This window comes from Ovis canadensis, chromosome 3, assembly GCF_042477335.2.
Source record: "Ovis canadensis isolate MfBH-ARS-UI-01 breed Bighorn chromosome 3, ARS-UI_OviCan_v2, whole genome shotgun sequence".
Lineage (NCBI taxonomy): Eukaryota > Metazoa > Chordata > Mammalia > Artiodactyla > Bovidae > Ovis > Ovis canadensis.
The window spans coordinates 3,994,526-4,021,010 of NC_091247.1; the positions used below are offsets into that span (position 1 = coordinate 3,994,526).

Below are 26,485 nucleotides of genomic sequence, written 5' to 3' on the forward strand. Positions count from 1 at the left end.
CGCGGTGAGAAAGAACAGATGTCGTGACCTTACTGTCTGCAGTGGTTAAGACCTGTGCTGCTCTGAGTACAGAGCACACAAGCACAGCGAGAAACATGAAATGTATCCATTTTAAACTACAGAATGACTTCATCAGTGTTTCAAATATGTTAGTAAATGTTGACTTCTAAGCCTTATGTACCTAGCAGTACATTTTGTGTAGTAGTAATGTTATAATAAAGTTTGTATTTATTGGCACAATGCCAAACAGTGTGCTAAAGTTTTTGACATTTGTGATCCTGTTAACTCTTCTTGAAACCTTTCAGGGACAGGAGAGGGAGATGAGAAATTGGAGGTTTCAGTAACTTATTCAGTGAGTTGAGCTAGGATTTGAACCCTGTTGGTTGACTCCAGAACCCACACATTTAATCTTTCACTTGATAAATAGTCTGAACTGCTGAGCTCATAAACTATTTGAAAGGTCAGTGGTTCTTAAGATTTTGGGGGCCTCAGTTCCCCTCTGAGAGTTTGTGGGAAGCTGTGGACCAAATACCCTTTTCTGTCCCATCAGCTCCAACAAAATTCACACAGATAAGAAAGTTTGAATAGGAACTTATAGACCCAGCCTGAAAGCCGGTTGATCATTCCAAATAGTTTACTGCTCTTAAAAATGGACTCGGGCTTTCAGAAACAAAAGCAACCCACAGATAGGAAAGGCCTAAGTCTTTTAAAGATGGACTGTGTACTGCTTGTACTATATTTTGTTAAAACTTTTATATTGAAAGGTTCTTTACAGTTCACTGGGAAATCAACCTTAGGTGTCACATTAAAAGAAATTATAAGTGGAGAACTCAGGTGTGTAACTTGCTAAATTCTTGTCAGGCTTAGGATTCAGTCCCTGTGTACCTTTATCACCTGGCAGAGTTCCATTGGGCTTTTTTCCAAGGTTTAGCCATTATCTTTTTTTTCCTTTTGAACCTCAAAAGTATATATATATATTTAATATTTCTTGCCTTCCCCCTCCTTCCTAGACTAGTGGTTCAGAATCACCTGGAAGACCCCACTTCCAGATTCAGAAGTCTCAGACCAGGCTTAAAGCCCTAAATGATGGGTGTTGCTGGTGTGAGGACCACCTTTGAGAACCACAGGTGTTAGTCCTAGACTATCAAAGCTTGTGCCTTTATTTCCTAGGAGTTTTCTATTTTAGTCCTTGAACTTGAAACCTAAAGAAAACTTACAGTTTGCTCAGATTTATTTTAAGAGAAGCTCTTATTTTGAAACATGACACTTGGTTTATTTTCTTGGTAAATAATTTTGTTCATGGTAATAGAAAGTTAAAACACAAGAAACATAGTTTATAGATGAGGTGGTGGTTGCTGTTGTTTTAGTCACTGACTCAAGACCGACTGTTTAGAACCCCATGGACTGTAGCCTGCCGGGCTCCTTCTGTCCATGGGATTCTCCAGGCAAGAATACTGGAGTGGGTTGCCATTTCCTTCTCCAGGGGATCTTCCTGACTCAGGAATTGAACCTGCTTCTCCTGCATTGTAGGCAGATTCTTTACCACTGAGCCACCAGGGAAGTGCCTTATATTATAGAAAACGTATACCTAACCAGAATCAGTGTCTCTCCCTGCAGACAAGATGCTAGAGGATCCACCTATGAAATAGGTTATACGCTCCAGCAGATTGTCCTTTTGGGTCCCTGATGGCTAACATTCTGAATGGAGAACCTGGAGCTCCTCCTCTGTTTATACAACCTTGAGAGGGACCACACTGCTGAGACCATTTAAATCACACATGACTATACATATTGCCAGGTTTTGCTCTCAGCTGTTTCACTTTCACACACTTGAGTGATATTTCCTTCTCTGCAGAAGTAGGAAGAGGAATTGGAGCTCATATCTTACCTTTTTTAGTTGCATTTGTGCTGAAGACAACTTTATTCACTTGGTAGAATATTCCTGTAAGAAATCACCTGAGCGGTACGGAGCCAGAGCCAGGCCTGACTGTGTAAAGTATATTATTGCCATTTTATTACTGTCTGTTATCGGTGTAATGTTGCTCTTCTCTTTGTGCTGTGCTTGATAATGACATAGTCCATCTCTGCCTCAACCTGTGTCTGAATTGTCTTTGAACTTTCTTAGATAAAAACCTCAGTATACAAAACAAGTTAGTGAAAAGACAACTACCTACCTTTATTATACCTGTAGTTGTTTTTACATCATTGACAAGTTGTACAAGATTATCTTAGGCGATGTGATACATAGTTACATATTTTATGTGGGGTTTGTGGTTCTGAAGAGTCCCAGGGGTGAGAAGGCCACACACAACACTTGATTTTCCAAAAGTCCGAATATTCAGCTGATATTTTCAGATAAAATGCTTTCTGAAGGCATTTGGGTGCCTGCCACGAGTGTTTCATGAAGGCGCACACAGCTCTTAGCGCTCTCAGCCTGTAATGCAGAATGCTGGGGTAGAGATGCATGAAACAGTCACCCTGCTGGTGACACCTCCACATGGCTGGGCTAGCTGGAGTCCACGTGTGGCCCCGTGTATAGAGGCCATCCCTCTGGAAACACCTAAAGAATGAAATGAAGGTGAAATGTGAAAACAAGTTGGCCTGTGCTCCTTCTGCTTAATCTCAAAACACTGAAGCACAGAGCTCTCATCTTCCTGGAACCCACCCTTTATTTTTATTCAGAGAGACTTCTTAATTGCCCTTGTAGAAAGGCAATCACCGTGTTGCTTTCAGGTGAGAATACCACTTTGGGGTCAGACATCAAAGAGGAAGGGTCTAGGTTTGAGGGCATGTTTCCTTTTTAATTTGGCTTCTGAAGGTAAGAACATTGCATTGGCCCTGTTACGCCCTGACAGGTGTTTCCATCAGAACCCCTCAGGGGGACACATTTTTGAGGAGGGTCTTCTCCATTCCTCACTTCTAAGCAGGAAGTTCACAGGTCACATGATTTTCCCTAGTAGTACCTCCATGGGGCAGGATTTAAATATAAGTGAACAAGTAAACACTTCAAATACAAATAATGGCAGGTAGCCCTTGACTCGCCAACACTTATTACCATTACCATCTTTTAGCATGGTGGTAAAGATGTTAAGTGTTAATGTCGAGCATTGGACAAAAACCGTTCTGACTTTCTATGCCAATTTCTTTATCTGTGACGGTGATCCTGGCTGGACAGGCTACGAGATCGCATCTGGTATTACATCCTAATTTTACCCTTGCCTTAGATGTTCCTTTTCAGGTAAAACATCCAACTGCGATTAATTGCAAGAGGAGTCTGCATGACTCACTGGACTCACAGCTGATTCTAACATTCTCAAGATTAGAGGCTCCACGGTTTTAACTGCAGCCCTTCTGGTGGAGTGACTGTGGCTGGGCAAGCACTCCCTGTCTGAATGGTTTGCTTGGCCTCCTCGGAAAGCCAGCCTCTGCCCAGCTCTGCACACACACTTGGCGTATGCTGCTGAGGACTGCTGGTATTAAATGCCTAGAATGTGTTCCACAAGGAAAGATAATTACCCCATCATCTGAGCATGAAGTTTTAACTGTGAGAGAGCTGCCCGACACGCTAGTTCAGCTTTGGCCAGGATCATATATTGAAGGGCTTGCTTCTAGGCTCTTCCATGTTGACTGTAACTAGGCCTGTGTTGTATATGAGGTTCAGCTGCCATGTCTACATCCCACCCTGGAATGGCTACCAAAGAAGCTGGTGAACTTTTTGTTGACCCACACAGAGTATATTTGCCCATTGGGTACCGGACGCTAAATAGGCCCTGGGTGTCCACCAGTAGACCCAACAGGTGGTCCCAGTCCCCATGGAGCTCACAGTCTAATCAGGCTGTACCTAAATGTAGTTTGAAGGATCCACATTTTAAAAAGCAAACTGGAATGTATATATATTCGTGTTAAACATGGATATTTAATATAATTTAGAAAGGGGAGCAGGAGAAGAAAATAGAAAAATGCTAGCTGTTCTCAAATATGTTTGTCATGCAGAGGGATTAGGTTAAGGTGGTGCTGTTTTGAAGGCCGAGTTCAGCTTTGTACATTTATTTAAGAAATGTTCTGACTCCTAGTCATTCTGTCAACAAGTCCCAGACTCTGTGGCAGCTGCAGGAGATACAGCGCTGAAGAAGCCCCGTCTTTCCTTGCCTGGACTCCTGTGCTGTTGATGGGGACATGCTCAGTAACTCATTGCACTTATTTAATTGGGTTGTGGTCAGTGACACCGAGAAACACAGGCTACAGGGAGCACATGCTGGGCCTCGCCTGGTCTGGGCGTGAGTGGAGGAAAGTGAAGGCTTCTCTGAGGAAGCGCCTATTCAAGCAGAGAATTTGAGGGTGAAGACGGAGCTCGGGAGCGGGCAGAGGTCAGGTCTCGGGGGCACAGGGACTGCTTGTACCTGGTCCTGAAGTGGGGAGCACATAGGTCAGCTGAGAGAAGGTGAGGCTAGTGGGGCAGGGGCGGGGGGCTTATGGGGGACCAGGACGTGCTTCATGCCTGGCGCTATTCTTACTCGTGGGGCACGTCAGGACTGCCCCACGCAGCCTTAGGAGGCAGGCGCCGCGGCGCTTCTCTCCGTGCAGATGACAGGATTCAAGGTTAGATGTTAGAGACGTGCAGTCACCCAGCCAGAGTTGCGTGGCTGCTCGGTGGCGGGGCCTGGGTTTTTCTACTCCGAGCTCTAATTCTAGAGCCTGTCCTGCCGGCGCATTTACTGCCCACTCATTTATGGCTCTAATAAAGACAGTTAGCAAAAGGCAGACTTTACAAGTTCAGCGCAATAGAAAGAATTTTCCCGCAGCCAGCTGTTCGGAAATGTAGATGGGGAGAGGCCTGTGCACCATTCCAGTGGAAACCAGATGGCCACCTGTCAGGGATGGGGTGGAGCGGGAAGCCAGTGACCCCCAACACCCCGCTGATGGCATCTGGGATCTCACTGCAGCGTGAGATGGTGATTTACAGATATGTGTTTTTTCTCTCCAGTGACCATGAAAGACACCAGGTTGACAGCACAGAAAACTAAAGTACCAATTGTCCCCAGAACAGGTAAGGTGTAAACTCAGTGCAGCGGCCGTGGGGAAGGGAGGGGAGAATCATTTATCTTGTCTGTGGTTGCACTCGTGCAAAGAGGTTTCTTTGCATTCAGGATGTAACGTTGATGATTTTAGCTATTTGCCAGTAACTGGACCTTCTGTGCCGTGAAGTAATTAGTCAAATTATCGGTAATTTATTAACGGCTTATTGAGTGCCAGGCATGGTGTTAAGTGCATCCTATGGTTATTTATTTTCCTCTTCACAGCCATACTTTTGGTATGTCTTCATTATGCAGATAAGGAATTGGGCTCTGAAATGTTACATAATTTTCCTAAGGTTGTATAGCTGGGGTACTTGCTTTACCTGCAACTCAAATCAGTTCTGTCTAACAGCAAAAATTGGTTTTAACTACTAAATAAAATTGAATCCTGAGTGTTTTGAGCAAGCCATTTAACTAGCACAGAGGTTCTCAACCCTGGCTGTGCCTTAAAAACCCACATGGGTCTATAAAAACAAACCAGATGTCCTGTCTGGACCCTGCCCCTTAACCTGCTCTGGAGTGAGGCCTGGGCTTCAGGATTTCATAGCCTCTCCAAGTTATTCTAGTGTACGAACTAGGCTGAGGACCCCTGAGCTAATGAGTTAGCATTTACATCCTAACATGGCTTTATCTACTACTTGTCTTAATCAGTTTTCTGGGGATGAGATGTATGCTAGTGTGCTTTTTAAGAGCTGGAGGATTCCTAGAGTCCTAGAATATATCCTTCCTAAATACAGGGATCTAGCGTGTCTGTGGCTAGGAGTGTGGCCTGAGTGGCCCCTGAGCAGGATGTTGAATTTGGAGGCAGGAGTGCGCAGTGCAGCAGCTTTCTGTCTGCAGGAAGGGCATAAGGAAGATGGGAAGGCGTTCTGTCCGCCGTCTTTGTGCACAGACGGCTGATGGGACTCGGCTGGTGCCTCCCTGGTTGCCCTTTGCTGTATTGTCACTGTCTGCCTCATCTTGCCTCATAAGAGTTACGAAATAAGGTGAGGATTTTTGCCTTAAAGCTTGCTGTCTGTTCACAAACAGGGTCTTAATACAGATTGTAGACTCACAAGAAGGTGGAAGAAGCATTGTTCCCTCACGAGTACGGAAGACTTCCTTGAGTTTGACTTCTCATTAAAAAAATTTTTTTCTTTTAATTTTTATTTATTTTTGGCTGTACTGAGTCTTCATTGCTAGACAGGCTTTCTCTAGTTGTGGTGAGTGAGGATGTCTCATTGTGGCGGCTTCTCTTGTTGGGGAGCATAGACTCTAGAGGGCATGGGCTTCAGTAGTTATGGCTCATGGGTTCAGTTGCCCCGCGGCATGTGGAATCTTCTAGACCAGGGGTCAAACCTGGGTCCCCTGCACTGGCAGATGGATTCTTAACCTTGGGCTGGTGGTCCAAGCAAGTCCCATTTTCAAGCGTTTTATGGGTACGTCACCCTGTCCGTTGTTGGTTGGCCACTGAATATGTGTTTGAACCCAGTGTCAGATGGTCCTGTTCATAGCCTCGAGGCCCAAGCTGAATGTCACACATCAGAAATCTCAGATTGTATTAAATATTTTTCAATATTGCACTTGTTTTATGTTACAGTAGTCCTATTGTTAACGTCTGAAATTTTAACGTAGGAAAAGTACTTGGTCAGCACCATCAGCTGCTGGACTGCCCCCGTGTTAGCAGGTGGGTGACACTAGAAAGATGTTCCCCTTCAGCTGCCACTTTTAGCCCCATCACTAACCTTTGTGGACAAAGCAGAATGGAATTCAGGAGAGTTTCTGGTAAATTATGTTTTAGAAGGAACCTGTACCTGGGATTCATAGCTTGGTCAAGCCTCAAGGATCCTTCATCTTAAAGCCACCTTAACAGTTATTGACAACCTATGTCAGTCATCTTGAAAAGCTTTTTGTTTAAATTTTTAGCCCCCACAGACACAAAATACAAGACAAAAACTATAAGAAATTGTCTTCCTGTAATGGTTTTATAAAATCTGTTTTGAAATTTTTGATTAGTGAGTATAAAATGTGTTTGAGTATTTCATTTTTTTCTTAACATTGTTTTTTTCATATTTATGTTTGACTTGAAGATGATTTATCATGGATATTGTTGACTGTGGTTTGGTTTTTTTTTTTCATGTTTTAAAATTTAGATAACAAGCTGGCATTTTATTTTTAATTCACCTTCACAAGACGTGTGGTGTTCCCAAATCTGACTTTTTCTTGAAAGACTACAAATTAGGATTACAAATTAAATGAAGTTATTAAATGAATATTTTTTATGATAAATGTAAAACAATTATATAAAGGTTAGAATTAATTTCTTTTGTGTAGCCAAGTATTGTTAAAAGTTTTATAAACATTTGGCTCAAAGAATAATTAATGTTATTTGTAAAGCTATCTAGTGAACCTACCTTCTTGATACTCATTAATACATTTAACTCTTTGAAAGTCCTTAATTGTTTTCGAACATAAAAATCACATTAACCGAGGCTTTTATTTTTAATAATAATAAATGAATAAATATTGTATTGATGGAATTTCAACTTATAAAACACAAAGCCTAGATGTTGCATCTAGAATGTTTTCTCTTTGTTCCGATATTAACGGTAATCCTAAATGCATGCCTGTCCACATTACAGACATTGTGTGGATTACATATGATGGTAACATTAACATATCCTTGCTGGTCACACGTACACAGTCCCAGAAATGCTGCTAAATGCTGCTAAAGTGGCCGATGGACCGTTCAACTTTCAGTCCTACAGACCAAGGCCACAGCCAGATTTGGGCCAAAAATAGAAACTAAAACCGAGCTTTGGTAAATCCCTGTTTTCCATGTTTGTTGAGACCATGCTAAGTGTTCTGTTTGATCAAATCTGGTTACCAGTGTAGGGGTTAAGTTTGGTTTATTCAGAAGTAGTGATGTGGAACCCCTGTGTTGCTTTTGATTAGGTGGTCAGGGAGGCCTCTCCAAGATGGTAACATTTTGAGCAGAGACTTGAAACCAATAGCAACACGAGGATCTGGGAGAAAAGCCCCCCAAGGACAGAGGCAACAGCAAGTGCAGCGGCCTGCGCAGGGCGCTGTGTCCCTGAGCCTTCGGAACCGGAGACTAGAGTAGGACGGCAGGGTGCGGCGAAGCAGGCCGCCCCGTCAGGTGCGCCTGGCAGCCACAGCAGAGCCGACTCTCGTGAGCTCCACGGGGAGCCGCTGGATGCTTTCACATGGGAGCAGTGGGGTCTGATTTCCCTGTTTCAGAGTGTCTTGGTGGTGGTGTAGGGGAGAGGAGTGTTGGAGACTGCTGGACCCTCGTTCTTTCGAGGGGACACGATGGGGGCTTGGACTGGGATGAAACGGAAGGGGTAGTCGGTGGGCTTGCTGGAGGATTAGATGTGAGCATTAGAGTGGCGGAAGAGTCAAGGATGTCACCTGGGTGTCGGCTGTAGACTGATGGTTGTGCCTATTACGGAGGTCCAGGAGACTGGCAGAGGGACAGGTTTTGGGGTAGGGAGTGGGTGTTGAAGGTCATGACTCCCTAATACAAACAGCATCATTGATGGCACTGTACTGTGCCGTGTGGCCCCCAGTGGTAGTCTTAAACTAAACAAAATGTTTCTCTGGTGGGTAGGATACAGAACTGTATGAACTCAGATACTGAACTCTCGGCTTTTCCCATCTCCTGTTTGCTATGCTTGGTTACTTCCAAAATGGAAGCAAGACGTTCATGGCGAAAGCAGATGCCTGATGAGCTGTGGTGCTAACCTCTCAGTGACTTTTCCCTTGTCTCCTCTAGGCTGTAAAGTGTGTTTAACACGTGCAACTCACCCACTCCCACCACATCCAGCTGGAGCTGGTCCCTTCCCTCCCTTGTGTACTCACTGAACCTTGTCCATTTCCTGCTCGTATATGTCTAGTTCTTCATGGCACACGCCAAGTCTGTCTTCCCTACTTAGCACCCTGCACTTAACCAAGTATTTGAATAAGCTTAAAAAAGAGAGAGATTCCGGTCATGGAACTAATTCCAAAGGCTTATGATTGAACTCCTGAGAGGGCTTTTTAGAATGTCAAAAATCCTTGAACTTGAGGCACTTAAATGAAAAATCCCACAAAAAACCCATGATTTATATTTTTCCTGGGGGTAAGAAAAATATGATTAAAGGTAGAATTTTAGAACTGAGGAGACAAGCAACAAAAGCTTGTTGCCAAAAAAATGTACAAGTGTATTTTAGACTGAAACATTATTTTTGCTTTCTGTAAAGCACTTGGAAAGAGTAGCCTCCAGAAACCAGACTTTATACCTAAATTACAGCCTGAAAATAAGTGAGGTGGTCTGTGCCGGTCAGCCCTGAGTGCCGCCAAGTTGACTGGATGGACGCCATCTTTGTCTAGTTGCTCTGCTCCGGGCTGCCTGCATTTGCAGGAGCAGCTCCGACACGACTGTCTTCTGAGCGCACGGAAGACAGACTCAGGAGCCTCACTAGCCTGAGACAAGGCAAGTATCCGCTTTACTAGCACAAAACCAAACTTAGGGGCAAAACACCTCTAAGAATCATTTGTGAGTTACCCGAAGTAGAAATGAATGTGGGGATCAGCTAGATAAATGTGCTGTTAAAGTCATTTTGAAAGTGGTGACCCAAAGATTTTCACCAGTATTCGTAATGGTGATATGTGAGTACCACTCAGTGAGTGAGTGTTTGTGCCAGGTACTGTGCTTAACTGTGTGATATAGGTTATCTCATTTAATCCTTTCGATGAACAATAAACCCTGATAGGTTGGTATTGTCTTCGCTTGTGAGTTTAATATAATCCAACTTACAATAAGGTGAAATTTGTTTCTATTTTCAGCTTTCACTTTTTACAGTGAAACCTTACTGATTATGGTCTCACATTTCTGAGTCCTTTGAAATGACTTCCTTTATGATTTACCTGTTGGATTTATACTTACGTAAATATAAATTTGTATTATATTTTTATTATACAGCATGTTTTCTGTATCAAGATTTGCTGTCAAAAATTTATTTATATGTTTTAATTGATCTTTCTGGCTAATGAATTTCTGATTCACCAAAAGAAAAATCACTGAATATCACCAGGTTGTAATTAAACAAGAGCACGGATAATAATAAGTTAATACTCACCAGTTTCAGGGGGTCATTGCTACTTCAAATTTGGCATTCTAGAAGGAGGAGCTTAACTCTTAGCAGTTTTTCCTTTGTGTGGTGTTTCTCAAATGGGGCTTATTTACCCTTAAAAGAATTATTCTGGAGTGCTTATTAAAATGAAGATTCCTGAGTCCACAATTCAGTTCCAAAATGGGCCCAGAAAGTTAGATCTCAGGTGATTTTAATACATGCTGAAGCCTGAGAACTGTTCCTTTTTTAAGTATGTATCTTTATTTATGTATTAATATTTAATTGGCCGCACTGGGTCTTAGTTGCAGCATGCAGGATCTTTAGTTGTGGCATGTGGTGTCTAGTTCCCTGACCAGTGATTAAACCTGGGCCACCTGCACTAGGAGCACAGAGTCTTAGTTACTGGACCGCCAGTTCCAGAACATTACTCTAGCTTACTCAAAGACCAGCAAATACAAATTAAGAGTATATTTTAATGTGGCTGCAAGTGACTATACAGTTGGTCTGAGAGCTGGGCCATCTAAGTTCTGCTTTACTGTGGGACCTTGGCAGAATTGTTTATCCTTTTTGAATATCCATACTCTGATTTGTAAAATAAAGATAATATCTGCCTGCCTCACAGTCACTGTGATGATCACAACCACGAGTTAGTTTAATGTCATGTTTATGGACTTAGGGCTTTGAGTGAAGTACATTTGGGGTCAAATTTCAGTTCTCCCCGGTTTTGCCTCCTGATAGCTTTGTGGAGAAGGCAGTGGCACCCCACTCCAGTACTCTTGCCTGGAAAATGCCATGGACGGAGAAGCCTGGTAGGCTGCAGTCTATGGGGTCACTAAGAGTTGGATACGACTGAGTGTCTTCACTTTCACTTTTCACTTTCATGCATTGGAGAAGGAAATAGCAACCCACTCCAGTGTTCTTGCCTGGAGAATCGCAGGGACCCGGGGAGCCTGGTGGGCTGCCGTCTATGGGGTCACACAGAGTCGGACACGACTGAAGTGACTTAGCAGCAGCAGCAGCTTTGTGACACTAAGCAAATAGCTTGATCTCTGTTCCTCTCCCTGTAAAACGGGGGATAAAAGAACCAGTCATACTGTAGTTATATATGGAGTATATTTGATGATATTTGTGAAGGGTTTGCAGTGCCTGTCTAAGAAATAGTAGCTGTTTTTACAAATACAGCTTTAAAAACCATAGTGGGGAGAAATGAATGGTTTTAAGTGTGTCTAGTGACTCGTGGAGAGTGAGCTGCTTTTTTATATAAAGTGACTGCTCCACTGCTATGAAGGACTGAGTATTTGAAGGTGCAGATTTTGCCCTGATGCCCCTGTTCCTTCATACCCACTTTGCTGTAACCAGCAGCATTGGAGTGTGGGATCGGTGTCTGGAATGAGGGGCATAAACTGAAAACAGAGGAACCATCCCGGGTTGAAATCAGGTTTCGAACTCATACTTGTGACCTAACCGGCCATACTGTCTTCCAGACACTGATGGGGTTATCAAGAAGATAGCATTCTTTCAGTTCTTCTGAAAATGGTTCATCTACTCTTTGGACCAGTGATTTGAAGCCTAAACCCAAGGTAGAGTCAGCAGTAATTAATAAAACTAATAAAACTTCAATTTAGTCCTGTCACTAAGTTGCTGGGATGATTCCAACTGGTTTTTGTGTTTTTTTTTTAAATAGGTTTCTCTCTGTTGCATTGCCTAGAACTCCTCTTCATAAATTTGTCAAGAACACCGTTATTTACACACCTTTGCTTCTTTTTATCAAAAGTGTTCCGGACAAACACTGCTTTGAAAACATGCTCAGATCATCTGGCAAGTAGGTTTTTGTGTGGGGGGAGAAAAAATTATCACAACATTTCTCTTCTGTTTTTTAGTCTGGTCGTGGCACCAATGAAGAACCTTCAAAGTCTTTAATGCGTGTCCTGAAGCAGCAGAGCACATTCGTGTCAGACAATGGCCCAGCAAGCCAATGTTGGGGAGCTCCTCTCCATGCTGGACTCCCCGCTGCTGAGTGTGCGTGGCGATGGAACAGCCGTCTTTAAAGAGAATCTCAGTTCTGGTAAGCCAGACCCTACCCTGGTTAGCCGCTTCATCTTCTAAAGAGAGTCTTTAAAACCACCAGGAGAAAGCATACATGGCTGATTCATTCTGTAGGTGTGTTAAGCTTTTGGTTACGGAACTATTTATTCACAGGCTGTGCACGTGCTCAGTCGCTTAGTGGTATCCAGCTCTTTGCAACCCCATGGACTGTAGCCTGCCAGAACTCCTCTGTCCATGGAGTTTCCCAGGCAAGAATACTGGAGTGGGTTGCCATTTGCTACTCCAGGGGATCTTCCTGACCCAGGGGTCGAACTCACGTCTCCTGCATTGGAAGGCAGATTTTTACCATAGAGCCACCTGGGAATCCCTTCACATAAACTCACAAACATAGAAGTAAGAATCCCATAAGGGACCTTGCTTGCCCAGCCTGTACTGTTTCAGTGAACCTCCCTGACTTCCCCCCGCATAGGTATTTTAAAACAAATCCCAGATACATCATATCATCTGTCAATCATATGCCATTTTTAATATGAAACATGCTTGTGTGCATGCTCAGTTGTGTCTGACTCTGCAACCCCTGGACTGTAGCCCACCAGGCTCTTCTGTCCATGGAATTTTTCTAGACAGGAATACTGGAGTGGGTTATCATTTCCTTCTCCAGGGGATCTTCCTGGCCCAGAGATTAAACCTGCATCTCCTGTGTCTCCTGCGTTGGCAGGCAGACTCTTTACCACTGAGCCACCTAGAACTTCTTTTTAATCATAGAAATAGAAGTTTAAACAGTACCCTTTTTTCGCTTGCCAGATTGGCAGAAATCAAATATTGGTCATATAAATGGGTGTTGTTAGCAGGAGAATGAATACATGGGAGTTTACCCCTTTGGGAATATCTGTCATTAATTAAAAGCACATGCCATTTGGTCCACTTATAAGAATCCATATTTCATTCACTTGAATGAAATGTAACAAAAACTCGGAAAAACCAAAAGTACCCTTCAGTAGGTGGCTGACTGAATTAACAGTAGAGCCGTGAGGAGAGCGAGGAGCTCGGCCCAGACAAGGAAGCAGCTTGTTGGTGCCGTCGTGGAAGGTGTCATGACGGCAGGAAGAAGGGAGGCCCTTCCACCGCACCGTGTTGAGTGGGAAGACACGCGTGCGCACAAACTGTGGCTGTGTGGATGTGGGGGCTGTGTGTGAGTGCTGCTGCCAGGATGAGAAGTTTTGAAAGGACATGAACCAAAGCCAAGAGTATTTGTCTCTGCAGTGGCTTGTGAGGCCAGTGGTGAGGAAAGCTGTTACTTTGTGTTATTCCCTTTCATATAATCTGAGTTGTTAACAATAGGCATGAATTATTTTTGTCACTGCTGCTGCTGTTGCTTTTTTTTATGATCCAGTGGATATTGGCAATTTGATCTTTGGTTCCTCTGCCTTTTCTAAATCCAGCTTGAACATCTGGGAGTTCTCGGTTCAGGTACTGTTGAAGCTTGGCTTGGAGAGTTTTGAGCATTACTAATGTGTGCTGGTGCTGCTAAGTCACTTCAGTCATGGCTGACTCTATGTGACCCCATAGACGGCAGCCCACCAGGCTCCCCTGTCCCTGGGATTGTCCAGGCAAGAACACTGGAGTGGGTTGCCATTTCCTTCTCCAATGCATGAAAGTGAAAGTGAAGTCGCTCAGTTGTGTCCAACTCTTAGCGACCCCATAGACTGCAGCCTAGCAGGCTCCTCCATCCATGGGATTCTCCAGGCAAGAGTACTGGAGCGGGGTGCCATTGCCTTCTCCGTACTAACATGTGAGATGTGTGCAATTGTGTGGTAGTTCCAACATTCTTTGGCATTCCCTTTCTTTGGGATTGGAAGGAAAACTGACCTTTTCCAGTCCTGTGGCCACTACTGAATTTTCCAAATTTGCTGGCATATTGAGTGCAGCACTTTCACAGCATCATTTTTTAGGATTTGAAATAGCTCAGTTGGAGTTCCGTCACCTCCACTAGCTTCGTTTGTATTGATGCTTCCTAAGGCCCACTTGACTTCACATTCCAGGATATCTGGTTCTAAGTGAGTGATGACACCATCGTGGTTATCGGGGTCATTAAGATCTTTTCTGTATAGTTCTTCTGTGTATTCTTGCCACCTCTTCTTAGTATCTTCTGCTTCTGTTAGGTCCATACTGTTTCTGTCCTTTATTGTGCCCATCTTTGCATGAAATGTTCCCTTGGTATCTCTGGTTTTCTTGAAGAGATCTCTAGTCTTTCCCATTCTATTGTTTTCCTCTATTTCTTTGCATTGATCACTGAGGAAGGCTTTCTCATCCCTCCTTGTTATTCTTTGGAACTCTGCATTCAAATGGGTATATCTTTCCTTTTCTCCTTTGCCTTTCACTTCTCTTCTTTTCATAGCTATTTGTAAGGCCTCCTCAGACAACCATTTTGCCTTTTTTGCATTTCTTCTTCTTGGAGTTCGTTCTCATCACTGCCTCCTGTACAGTGTTACAAACTTCCGTCCATAATTCTTCAGGCACTCTATCAGATTGAATCCCTTGAATCTATTTGTCATTTCCATTGTAGAATCATAAGGGATTTGATTTAGGTCATACCTGAATGGTCTAGTGGTTTTCCCCACTTTCTTCCATTGAAGTCTGAATTTTGCAGTAAGGAGTTCATGCTCTGAGCCACAGTCAGCTCCCAGTCTTGTTTTTGCGCGCTGTACAGAGCTTCTTCATCTTTGCCTGCAAAGAGTATAATCAGTCTGATTTTGGTATTGGCCACCTGGTGACGTCCATGTGTAGAGTTGTCTCTTGTGTTGTTGGAAGAGGGTGTTTGCTGTGACCAGTTTGTTCTCTTGTCAAAACTCTGTTCGCCTTTGCCCTGCTTCATTTTGTACTCCAATGCCAAATGTGCCTGTTACTCCAGGTATCTCTTGATTCCTGCTTTTGCGTTCCAGTCCCCTATCATGAAAAGGAAATCTTTTTTTGGTGTTAGTTCTAGAAAGTCTTGTAGGTCTGCATAGAACTGTCCAACTTCAGCTTTGGCATTAGTGGTTGGGACATAGACTTGAATTACTATGATGTTGAGTAGTTTACCTTGGAAATGAACAGAGATCATTCTGTCATTTTTGAAACTGCATCCAAATACTGCATTTTGGACTCTCTTGTTGACTATGATGGTTACCCCATTTCTTCTAAGGGATTCTTGCCCGCAGTAGTAGATATAATGGTCATTAGAATTAAATTCGCCCATTCCGATCCATTTTAGTTCACTGATTCCCATCACTTCATGGCAAATAGGTGGGGAAACATTGGAAACAATGACAGACTTTATTTTCTTGGGCTCCAAAATCACTGCAAATGGTGACTGCAGCCATGAAATTAAAAGACCCTTTCTCTTTGGAAGAAAAGCTATGACAAACCTACACAGCATATTGAAAAGCAGAGACATTACTTTACCAGCAAAGGTCCGTCTAGTTAAAGCTATGATTTTTCCAGTCATGTATGGGTGTGAGAGTTGGACCATAAAGAAAGCTGAGCACTGAAGAATTGATGCTTTTGAACTGTGGTGCTGGAGGAGGCTCTTGAGAGTCCCTTGGACTTCAGGATGATTAAACTAGTCAGTCCTAAAGAAAATCAGTCCTGAATATTCATTGGAAGGACTGATGCTGAAGCTGAGATTCAATACTTTGGCCATTTAATGTGAAGAATTGGAAAAGACCTTGATGCTGGGAAAAATTGAAGGCAGGAGGAGAAGGGGGCGACAGAGGGTGAGATGGTTGGATGGCATCACCAGCTCAATGGACATGAGTTTGAGCAAGCTCAGGGTGTGGGTGATGGACAGGGAAGCCTGGCATGCTGCAGTCCATGGGGTCGCAATGAGTCAGACATGACTGAGCAACTGAAATGGACTATGGCTACTTAGGCATATAAACTTGATATTCCTGTTGTTAAACCTAAATTCATTTTAGAAAACAGAAATACAACACTTCATGTAACTTTGGGTTGTGTACAAAGAACCATTCTCTGAATTTTGTTACTGGCAACTATTAATATTTGAGGTAGGTTTAGAATGTTAGAGGAAATAACTATTATAAATAGTCCTTTTCTTTCTTTAGACCGTGGTCCGATGCTTGTGAACACCTTGGTGGATTATTACCTGGAAACCAACTCTCAGCCTGTATTGCACATCCTGACTACCTTGCAAGAGCCCCATGATAAGGTACCTGCTGAATAGTAGAGATCTGATTCACTTTTTCCGAGGGCCGTGACTGCGTCTGTGTAGCCCCAATACCTGGTGTGTTTATAGCTTGCTGCTTCCACTTCCGTGTGCCACTGATGCTGCTGCTCCCAGATTGTAACTACACATACAAATAGTCGTCAGGACTTTTGTTTCCTGAAAAGGTTTCGAAATACAACATATTTCAGAGGCCTTCAAAGATCTTGCTCTCAGAAGAAATCCTGTCATCCTAAGCTATAATTGTATAGTGACGATGATCCATAAGGTACCCATCTTTAAACACGTGCTCTGAGAAGGGTTTTAATCCTAGTTTTAGACTTTTAATCCATATGGCAAATGCTGTAAATGTGAGTACCTCATGGGGCTAATTGCCTAGTGCTCTTTCCAAGCACCAGGCACTTGGAAGGCTTCTTTATGTTTTGTTTTTGCTTTTATTTCTGTTGATGGTAAATAGGTGGCAAAGCCTCGCAGCTGCACATTCTGATTTGTCTTGAGTCCATGTGTACTGGTGATTTTCTTAACTGAGCTTTGAAGGCCTTGCCATTGTCTGCCTTGGGTGGTGTTTTTGTTTTTGGTTTTGTTTCCCACTCTGGGCTGAATTTTAACTTCTGCTGCTGCCTGAGTTATATCTGGGGCCAAACCATGGAAGCAAGGCCCTGGTAGCAATAAGTAGCTGCTTCCAGTAGGATCCCCTGAAGTTTCAGCAGCTTCCACTTATTCGAGGCTTATTAGAACAGAGGTTATTCTAAGAAGTGGCCTATTTGTATTTCAGAAAGATACAGAAGAGTCTCCTTCCTGCTTACAGACCTGTATTGTGGGGACTCTCTTTCAGGAGTTGCAGGCTGGCTGCCCTCTCTTAGGACTCATGCAACACAACAGTGTGTTTGTTTGCATGGCTTTAAAAAAACCTTGAGTTTGATCTCTCTACCTGCATGACCCTTTTTTACATCCAAGTGACGACTCGAGAGACTGGAGTTAGTCACTGCTGCCTCGCCTCGTGTGCACTTCATGCATTCACATGAGTGTTTCCCTGGGGTCCCTTGACTTTCCTCAGCTTTATTGAGATCGTTTCTCTTGTTCTTGTGCATGTTCAGCACCTCTTGGACAAAATGAATGAATATGTGGGCAAGGCCGCCTCTCGGTTATCCACCCTCTTGCTACTGGGCCACGTCGTGAGGCTGCAGCCGTCGTGGAAGCATAAGCTCTCTCAAGCACCTCTTTTGCCTTCTCTACTAAAATGTCTCAAGGTACGATGTTTGTAAGGATTTGCACGAAATAGCTTCATCATATAATTTCTGAAATTCTGAGGACCTTAAAACAAGCCAGCTAGATTTTAACTTGGAGAGTTTAAAGACGTCTAGGCATTTGGCTCTTCTTGTAACACGGTTCAAACTTGGTGCTTGGGAAGCTCTCAGCGCGTCACTGTGTCTAGTGCAGTTATGTGTGGTCCCAGCAAATATGGTCACTTTTCGATCAGATTGGTTCAGCATATGCTATCCCAGCCCTCTTTGATTTCATCATTGTCTAGCCTTTTGTCAGTTAGAAATGTACTGGTTTTGTCTTGGGGGAATCCCTATTTCTGCATTCTCTTTTGGCTAATAGCAAAATGGCTAAGACTTTTAATTATTTAGGAGCAGGTTCTGGTTGCAGCTGTAACGAGGTTTGTTTGGTAGAAGCCCTTGCCAGACTGTGTTCTGCTTTTTTTTGCACTCAGCTTAGTGCACTTTTCTACAGAGTCAAAACCTAAGTGGGACCTTGTGGTTTCAGTTTTGACCATGGCTTACTGAAATACTTAGGGCGTTTGTTTAACCTGTTATAGTTCCTGGGCTTGTTTCCTACCTGTAAACTAGGGAAATGTGGGTGATGTGAGCTGCCCGCACCTCCCAGACATGAGGGTGCCCAGTAGCATTTGTTTCAGGATGGCCAGCCTTTGAAGGCATCTGACACAGCACCGTGCGAGTTGATTTCTGTCTGTGCCAGCGAAGGGCAGCTGTTTATCCTCCCTAGAGGTGGGTCTCAGGGAGTCACGGGGGTAGGGCGTCATAAAGATGTGCATTTAATGTTAAGGAAAAGCAGGAGCCACTTCAACAGCTTAATTTTTTTAAATGAATGGATTGATGAGAATATAATCTGATTTTGAGGCACACTGTTTAGTTCAGATTGAAGAATACTTAACCTTTTCCAAAAGAATAAGCCTTGAAAATTACTTACAAACTGTTAACCCAAACTTTCAGTTAGGATGTTTTGTTAGTGTTTTTGTTTTTTTTTTTTTTAGTCAGAATTCATTACGGATTCTTGATTCTCCTGTCAGTATTTTATGTTTTTCCTATTAGATGTCTGCCATAACAGATGGCTTGGTGCTTGATGTAAAAACTAAATCTATTTAAAACTTTATTTCCAGGTACTTTCCCTGGTGGTCCAGTGGCTGGGACTCCATGCTCCCAGTGTGGGGGTCCCGGGTCCAGACCCTGGTTGGGGGACTAGATCCCACATGCCACAGCTAAGAGTTCTCATGCCACAGCTGAAAACCCTGCATGCCGCAGCTCAAGACCTCATATGCTGCAATTGAGACCGGGCACTACCAAATAAATAAATTCATATTTATTAAAAAAAAGAAAAAAACTTTATTTCCAGACTCATAGGTTCCTTTTTTATGAGGAATAATGAATGTTCTAACCTGAATGGTAGTCTTTTGTTTAATGTCTTGTTTCTTCAGTCTGAATTCCAGTTACTTGGCAGACATTCATAATTTAATTATGGTCAGGTGAGCCGCTATAGCTAGTCTAAGTTGATTTATTATTCATCGGTTATTAAGTTCAGTTAGTCTAAATTTATATGACTTTTTAGACGTGGTCAGAGGTCCCCGTATCTTTTTTATTTGCTGGTCTCTAAATACTGCTGTGAGGTGAGCCATTAAGAAGATTTGTTAGTGCCATACTAATTTCATATCAAGTTATACTTCTGTTATGATCCTTTAGAAACAGAGAATGACTTGTTCATGTATATGGGTCTTTTTACCTGACTTTTAAGAGTAAGTACGGCATAATTTGGCTGAATGAACAAGAATAGCAACATTTCTTTGTTCTGTTCAAAAGCAACTAGTGCGTCCCGCCAAGGGCTATTTACAGCGCATCCGAAGTATCTGGGTTTGGGATTTTCTAAGCCACGTTTAAGCCCTGCCCTGGAAGAGTTTGGTGCCTGAGTACGGTCCCCACAGACTCAGCTTGGTTGAGCTGGTCCTCAGTGGCTTGTGGTTGAGTCCGTTTCAGTGTTGTGCCCCCAGCATCCTAAGGGGTAGGATGAGTCTATGCCTGTGTTCTAACTTGAGAACCTCTGAGTGTGCTGATCTAATGCTGCACACCTGAGAGGTGTCTCTTCTCGCTTGACCTTCCCTCCTCCAGATGGACACCGACGTCATTGTCCTCACAACAGGAGTCTTAGTGTTGATAACCATGCTCCCAATGATTCCGCAGTCGGGGAAACAGCACCTTCACGATTTCTTTGATATTTTTGGCCGTCTTTCGTCATGGTGCCTGAAGAAACCAGGTAAAGATCTCCTTCTATACCCGTCATGCCGCACCAGGTGAGTGCTTTTGTGAATGATGAACAGGTCATGTGCTGGAAGAGAAGGACATGTAGAATCCTGTCGCTGAAATGGTTGTCACCAGCCAGGTGAGGGAATACCTCAGCTAGTTTCCACCAGGGGCACAAATAAGAAGCAAGACAGGGACTTCCCTGGTGGTCCAAGGGCTAAGACTCCAAGCTTCCAATGTCAGGGGTGTGGGTTCAATCCCTGGTCATGAAACTTAGATCTCATATGCCAAGAAATTAAAAAAAAAAAAAAAAAAAAACATGACTGTGGAGATACTGTCCTTATTTTGTTGGCTTAAGAGGATTAGTTGTCAGAGAAACTGAGTGGTGGGTACAGCTTCCTGATCTTCAATAAACTGAAAAACAGCTTAAAATCTGTGTTGCAGCAGTATGGGACTATGCTTGTGGGGCACGTTTGTCCTCCTCTTGGTCTGTAGTGACAGAGTACAAGCTTCTGGTTCAGAGAACTCGTCCGTTGTACATGTGGAAGGAGGAGAGAGAACCTGGCTGGCCCTGATTAGTCTTCCAGGTTTCAGTACAGGGGGATTTAGTTTCTACATCAACAGGTAGCACAGCTCTATCAGAATGACTCAGAACCTGTAAACATGTGAGCTTTGGGATCTTTTGGTCCTCCCAGCATGAAATGTTCACATCAAAAGAATGAAACGTGTAAGCCCTGGGAAATGGAACACTGTGGCTTCTTGTACTGGATTAAGTAACAAGCCCGAGGCCTGTATGATGCCAACTTGTCTAGTAGGCTCTTCTTGCTTGAGGAGAAAGGAGTGGCCTTCTCTTTGTTTTAGAGCAGCTTTATGTATACCATTGGGATTTTCCATAGGGTCTGGATAAGGCTAGATGAATTAAATTTTCTATTTCTCCCACTCTTAGCTCTTTAAGCTAATTTCAGATAGTAGCTTTTCACTCTGTAGTTAACGAATCTGCATAGCTAAGACTACGAACTGATTTTAAAAGGTTCTCACACATTCATTCCACAAATATATGAATGCCTGTTATGCAGCAAGCTCAGTGAGAGCTCTCAGGGCACAGAGGTGAGTGAGTTGGTGCTCTTCTTGAGGTGTGTACTGAATCGGGCTGTGGAGGAGACGTACGATGACAGCTTGCAGGGGGTATTCTTGTAAAGGTGCTTAAGTATTACAGTTCTAGGGTCCTTGTTAAGGGGTGCCTAGAGAGGAGGGCAGGGATTAGATCAGTGCAAGCCTCTGTGGGTTACTCCAAGTAGATGGGAGTTCATCCAGAGGCCATGGGAGCCACCCACGGATTTCAGACAGTGGTGTCTGGTGTGTTCAGATTTGGGTTTTAGAAAACTGTTCTTTACTTACTGTCTTTGGAGTGAGGCGGGAGCACACATATGCAGAAAGTCCTATTGGCAGCCTGTGTGTGTGTCTGTCTGGCACACACGTGTCCCGTGTCCAACTAGGAGCCCCCTCAATGGATTTCTTTTTTAGGCCACGTGACAGAAGTCTATCTCGTCCACCTCCATGCCAGCGTTTACGCTCTCTTCCATCGCCTGTATGGGATGTACCCTTGCAACTTTGTCTCCTTTCTGCGTTCTCACTACAGTATGAAGGAAAACCTGGAGACTTTTGAAGAAGTGGTCAAGGTAAATGAACACCCATTTGTTTGCCATTTGGTGTACTATGGAGATGGGCTGCATTTGTAAGTTTCGTGTTAAATGTTAGGAAATTTTGAAAAGAAATTCAGCCTTCTCCCCATATTGCTCACTGCCCTCAGCCCTGGTAACTATGAATCTATTTTTTGCCTTTATAGGCCTTGCCTGTCCTGAATATTTCATGCTTATGGAATCATATAATATGGTTTTTTGTTAGTGGCTTCTTTCACTTAATGTAATGTTTTAAGATTCATCCATGTTGTGGCCTGTGTCAGTACTTCATTCCTTTGTATTGTCAAATAACGTTTTATTGTGTAGAAATACAACAGAAATTAAGCCTTTTATAACTTGTCAACCCAAACTCTTTTAGCCAATGATGGAGCATGTACGAATTCACCCGGAATTAGTGACTGGATCCAAGGACCATGAACTGGACCCTCGAAGGTATAGAACCTGAACTAGTGACAGAATTTCATAGAGTCACTTGAGAAATTGAACACGTGATCTCAGAGATGTCCCTTTTGAGATGTTATTGGAGAAGACAGGTTTCTCTGTTTATTTCATTTTAAAGGACTTGCACAGTGAAGCATTTTGCGTGCCTGAGTCTAAGACATACTCCTCGCTGACAGAGGAAGAGGTTGCATTGCAGGTGCCTGTCCCATAGAACCCCAGAGGGCCGGGAGCTCGGTGGTCTATGATCATGCGAGGTGGGCAGTGATGGGTGTGGTTGGAAGCAAACACACTGTGGGAAATCTGGATGTTGAGTGGTCGGATTCCCCTGGTCGCTTTCTCCATCCTGCTTAGCCAGGTGACTACCGTCCTCCACGGGGCCTGGTGGAAGTGCCCAGTTTTATCTCTGGAGAAGTGGAACCTGCCAGCCTCCTTAGTTGAGAATGCCAGGCTTAGTGGAAGGTGGAGCTGAGTCACGACCAGAAAGAAGGAAGTGAGGTGAAATCTACACACCAAGCTGTGTGAGGCTCAGCCCTTCCCTTGCTTCTCTCTGGCTGCTCCCCAGGCAGGGAGTTGATACCTTTTGGAGGAGAAGTGATGCTTGGATATTGATGTTTGAGGATCTCCCTCTGAAAAAGATGACTCACTGCTTGATCACCTCAGTAAATCTCAGATCTCCACAAGCCCTCCCTCTGCTACACAGACCTTTTATCTGAGCAACTTGCTGTGAGATACATGTAGAGGAGCTTAGAAAACGTGTAAGCAAAGTTTATAGTAATGTGTGGATGCTTGTGTAGATACCACTTTAAAAAAATGGGACAGTACCCCCTCCAGTTGCAATCATCTTTGTCCCTGGTCCCTGTCTCACCTTAGAGACAACTGCCGTTCTTGCTTTCATTTTAATCATTCTCTTACTGTGAAAAAAAGTCTTCATCTTTGTTCACTTTGTGTTTGGTTGCAGTGAGTCTTTGTTGCTGTGCACAGGCTTTCCCTAGTTGCCGCGGGCAGGGCTCCTCTTCGTTGCAGTGCAGGGGCTTCTCGTGGTGGTGGCTCCTCTCGTTGCAGAGCCCGGGCTCTAGAGCCTGAGGGCTCGGTAGCTGCGGCTCGCAGGCTTAGTTGCTCCATGGCACGTGGACTCTTCCCAGGTCAGGGATTGAACCCATGTCCCCTACATTGGCAGGCAGATTCTTAACCACTGTGCCACCAGGGAAGTCCTCTCTTTCATGGTTTGACCACATGTGTTGTTTCATTTTGAGAGCAAGCAAAGTCTGGCCTTGGAAAAGGCAGTCTTGTCACCATGAGATGAAGGTTCCCAGGAGTAAGAGGAAGAACCAAGAGGGAAGAACTCGCGGCTTACCCTAGTCAGGGCATCTGGTGAGACCCATAGCGAGGGCCAGGTACTGAATCTGCTGCCGAGTTACGGCAGAGGGAGGAGACTGCTCTGTGTGCACTCGTGGCAGCTTCCAAGTGTAGGTCAGAGAAGAATCCTCCTGTGGGAAGAGATGAATGTCCTTAGCTAATCCAGGGAGAGCAGGCACTTCATTAGTGTATTCATTAATCAAGACAAGCTAAGTACCAACAAGTTGTCTAGGCCGCCTAGATGCTCTGTCCCTCTGTTGGGAGGATGGTTCGGTGGCAGCAGAAACCTTAGTGAGGGCCTGTGCACGCCTGTCTCAGTGTGCGTTCTGATCTCAGCAGTCGTCTTCGGTGCCTCGTGCACGGCCGCCGTCTGACTCTCGTGGCTTCTCTGCCTCTCACCTGTGCACGTTCTCCCCTTTCCTCTATCTCATGCCTTTCTGGGTTTGCTCCTGTTTTCATGGGATTTTAGAGAAAGGATGCTGTTTTCTGTGTGGGTATAGATTTCTGGGTTGGGAGTCATTCTCATTCAGCAGTTTGAAAGCGTTATTCCATTGCCCCTTTGCCGCCAATGCTGCTGTTGAAATCCAGAGACATTCTTATTTCTGATCATCTGTGTTTATTGTTTTCTCTTTGCTCTCAAAATACTCTGAAACTTCCTAGTGATGTCCCTTGACATGAATCTGTTCTCGGTTTTCAGTCTGGAAGCTCTTATCTTTAAATGCTAGGAAATCTTCTGCAGTTATATTGTGCTTGATTTCTTTTCCTCTGCTATCTCTGTCTTTCTTTCAAGAATTCTTAGTGTTCTGATTGAGAATTCCTTGAGTGGTTCTCTGCTTTTCTTTGCTCTCCTGTTTTTTCTCTCTGCTCTCTTGTCCTACTTCCTAAAGATTTCATTGTCTTTAGCGCTTAATCCTTCTGTATTCATTTCTGCCACGTTTTCAGTACTAAGAACTCTTTAGTTCTCCGGATGCCCCCATTGTTTAAAATTGTAGCCTGTTTTTGTTTCATGGATGCAGTCTCAAGTCTTTGATAAGATTGATGGGAGGTTTTTTTTTTTTTAAGGTTTTCTTTTTCCTACATAGTCTTTTTTCTCTAAACTGCCCTGTTGTTCTTTTTAAAATTTTGAGGCTTTTTGCAAAGATCTGGTGATCTACTTGTATTTGGATGAGGAGACTAAAAACCTCTGTTCACAAGGATGGGGCTTGTTGACTTTGTGCTTTCTTGTAGGTTGTTCTGAGCATCTGTAGGAGATGCTGCTATCAGTATTGGTTTCCTTTTGAGTTGGTCAGACTTTTTCAGAAAAGGGCTTTCTGATCTCTAGTCTGCAAGAGTTGGGCTACTCCTGGAGAGTAGAGACTGCCTGGTGGGAGAGATGAGTGGTCTTGGCCTTCAGAATGTACATGCTCACTTAACTCCTCTCTTTGGAGTGCCTCAGTCCCTTGACTCTGTTGAACCTCTTCAGAGATGAGTCCAGATTTTGGAAAGCCAAGTGGGATCTCAGGGCTCAGGCAGGGTTTACCCCATCTTCTTGATTTTAGCTGCCCTGATTGACCTGTCACTCATCTCCAGTTCTAGAAATACTTCATGTATGCAAGTTCTTTTGCTTTTCAAGGATTCTCCAGTATAAGTCAGGTTGACTTTTAGCTTTGAAACATTGGCAACTTAGGGTTCTGCTTTCTGGGATTCAGTCACTACTTGCCGTTTGGCTTTCTGGTTTCAAACACATGTGGTCCTGTTCTCTGTTTCCTCATGCTTCTCTTTCTTGTAGGTTTATATTTAAAAGGAAACAAACGTTGGTGGGGCTTGGGGGTATTGTGCAGTTGGATGCACACATCCAGTCTGTTGCGTTAATTAGGAAATCTCCTGGTTCAACTTAAAGGGCCTCACTCACCTTGGATAGGCGGGTCATCTAGCCTTTGAAGAAAGGCTCTAGTACCAGAGACAAGAGACCAATGTAAAGAGTAGGTAGAGGAGCTAGCAAGAAACAAAGATAATGCAGAGAGCAAAAGGAAACATCTACAGTAGCTGCAGAGATGAGACATGAGTGCATATATAAAGTTCGGGATGCTACGCAAGAGGCTAAAGAAAGCAGTGCTGGAAGTTTAAAACTAGAGCTAAAATAAGGATTCTGATAAAAGAATTGGAGGGTATATTTGAGGGTATCTTAGAGAGCAGAATCAAAGGATAGAGATGAGTTAGATGAAAGAAATTTAAAATAATCAGTCCAGAAAGTCTAACATCCAATAAAAAGGGGAGGAGAAAACTTTGGTAGGGGAAGAAATTGTGAAAGAAATAACAGAAGAAAATTTCCAATACAAGTACAAATGATACAAGAAAATACAATCATAGAATTGAAAGACATGAGTTTCCAGGTTGAAGAGGTTTATGTAGTTCCCAGCACAGTCAATGAAAAAGAATGCTACCAGCTCAATATTGTGACATTTCAGAAAAAGAAAAAAAAAAAAACAGGATCAGAAATCAAAATGAGGTTAGCTTCTGAAACACCTTCAAAATGGAGAGAAAAAGGTTTTTAGCTTAGAATTTTATTCCTAGCCTGATTGCCTATCAAGTATGAGACATTTTTAGATACGCAGGGACTCAAATTTACCTCCCATGTACCCTTCTTTAGTGAACCATTGAAGCGTGTTCTTCACTAAAATGAGAGTAAAATCAAGGAAGACAGAGTCCAGGAAATGGGGGGCCTGACTTAGGGTCTTCGACAAGGGGAGTCTTGGTATAACTTGTATAGCAGTGCTGAGAACAACCAGTAGGAGAGGGAGGGCTCTGGCAGGCAGCTCTTTAGGAGAAGCTGAACAATCTCGGTAAATGGTTTGCATTTTGTTATGTAAAAATTATATTAGGCATTTTCCCCCAGCTGTTAGAGCAAGTTTAGGAAGGATTAGTATTAGATACATGGAAGACTGAGGTAAAGAAACAGAAAAATTTAAACTCTAGGAGAAACTAAATTGGACAGAAGGGGAAATATTACAGAATA

General features: G+C 43.5%; 1 protein-coding gene across 12 annotated transcripts in view; it reads left to right on the plus strand.

Annotated features, from left to right (window-relative positions):
* Positions 1-26,485, plus strand: part of TSC1 (TSC complex subunit 1) — a 52,218-nt gene that overhangs the window by 3,971 nt on the left and 21,762 nt on the right. For 5 of the 12 annotated variants that reach the window (XM_069582073.1, XM_069582082.1, XM_069582074.1 and 2 more), the window contains exons 2-8: positions 4,985-5,047; positions 12,070-12,254; positions 16,339-16,442; positions 17,555-17,707; positions 19,862-20,006; positions 21,518-21,672; positions 22,052-22,125. In XM_069582073.1, the coding sequence (XP_069438174.1) occupies positions 12,149-12,254; positions 16,339-16,442; positions 17,555-17,707; positions 19,862-20,006; positions 21,518-21,672; positions 22,052-22,125 (737 nt within the window). In that variant the 5' untranslated portion in view covers positions 4,985-5,047; positions 12,070-12,148. Of the gene's footprint in view, positions 1-4,984; positions 5,048-9,316; positions 9,550-11,673; positions 11,770-12,069; positions 12,255-16,338; positions 16,443-17,554; positions 17,708-19,861; positions 20,007-21,517; positions 21,673-22,051; positions 22,126-26,485 lie in introns of all 12 variants that reach the window. The other 7 variants (XM_069582077.1, XM_069582076.1, XM_069582085.1 and 4 more) reach the window with 5 other exon arrangements.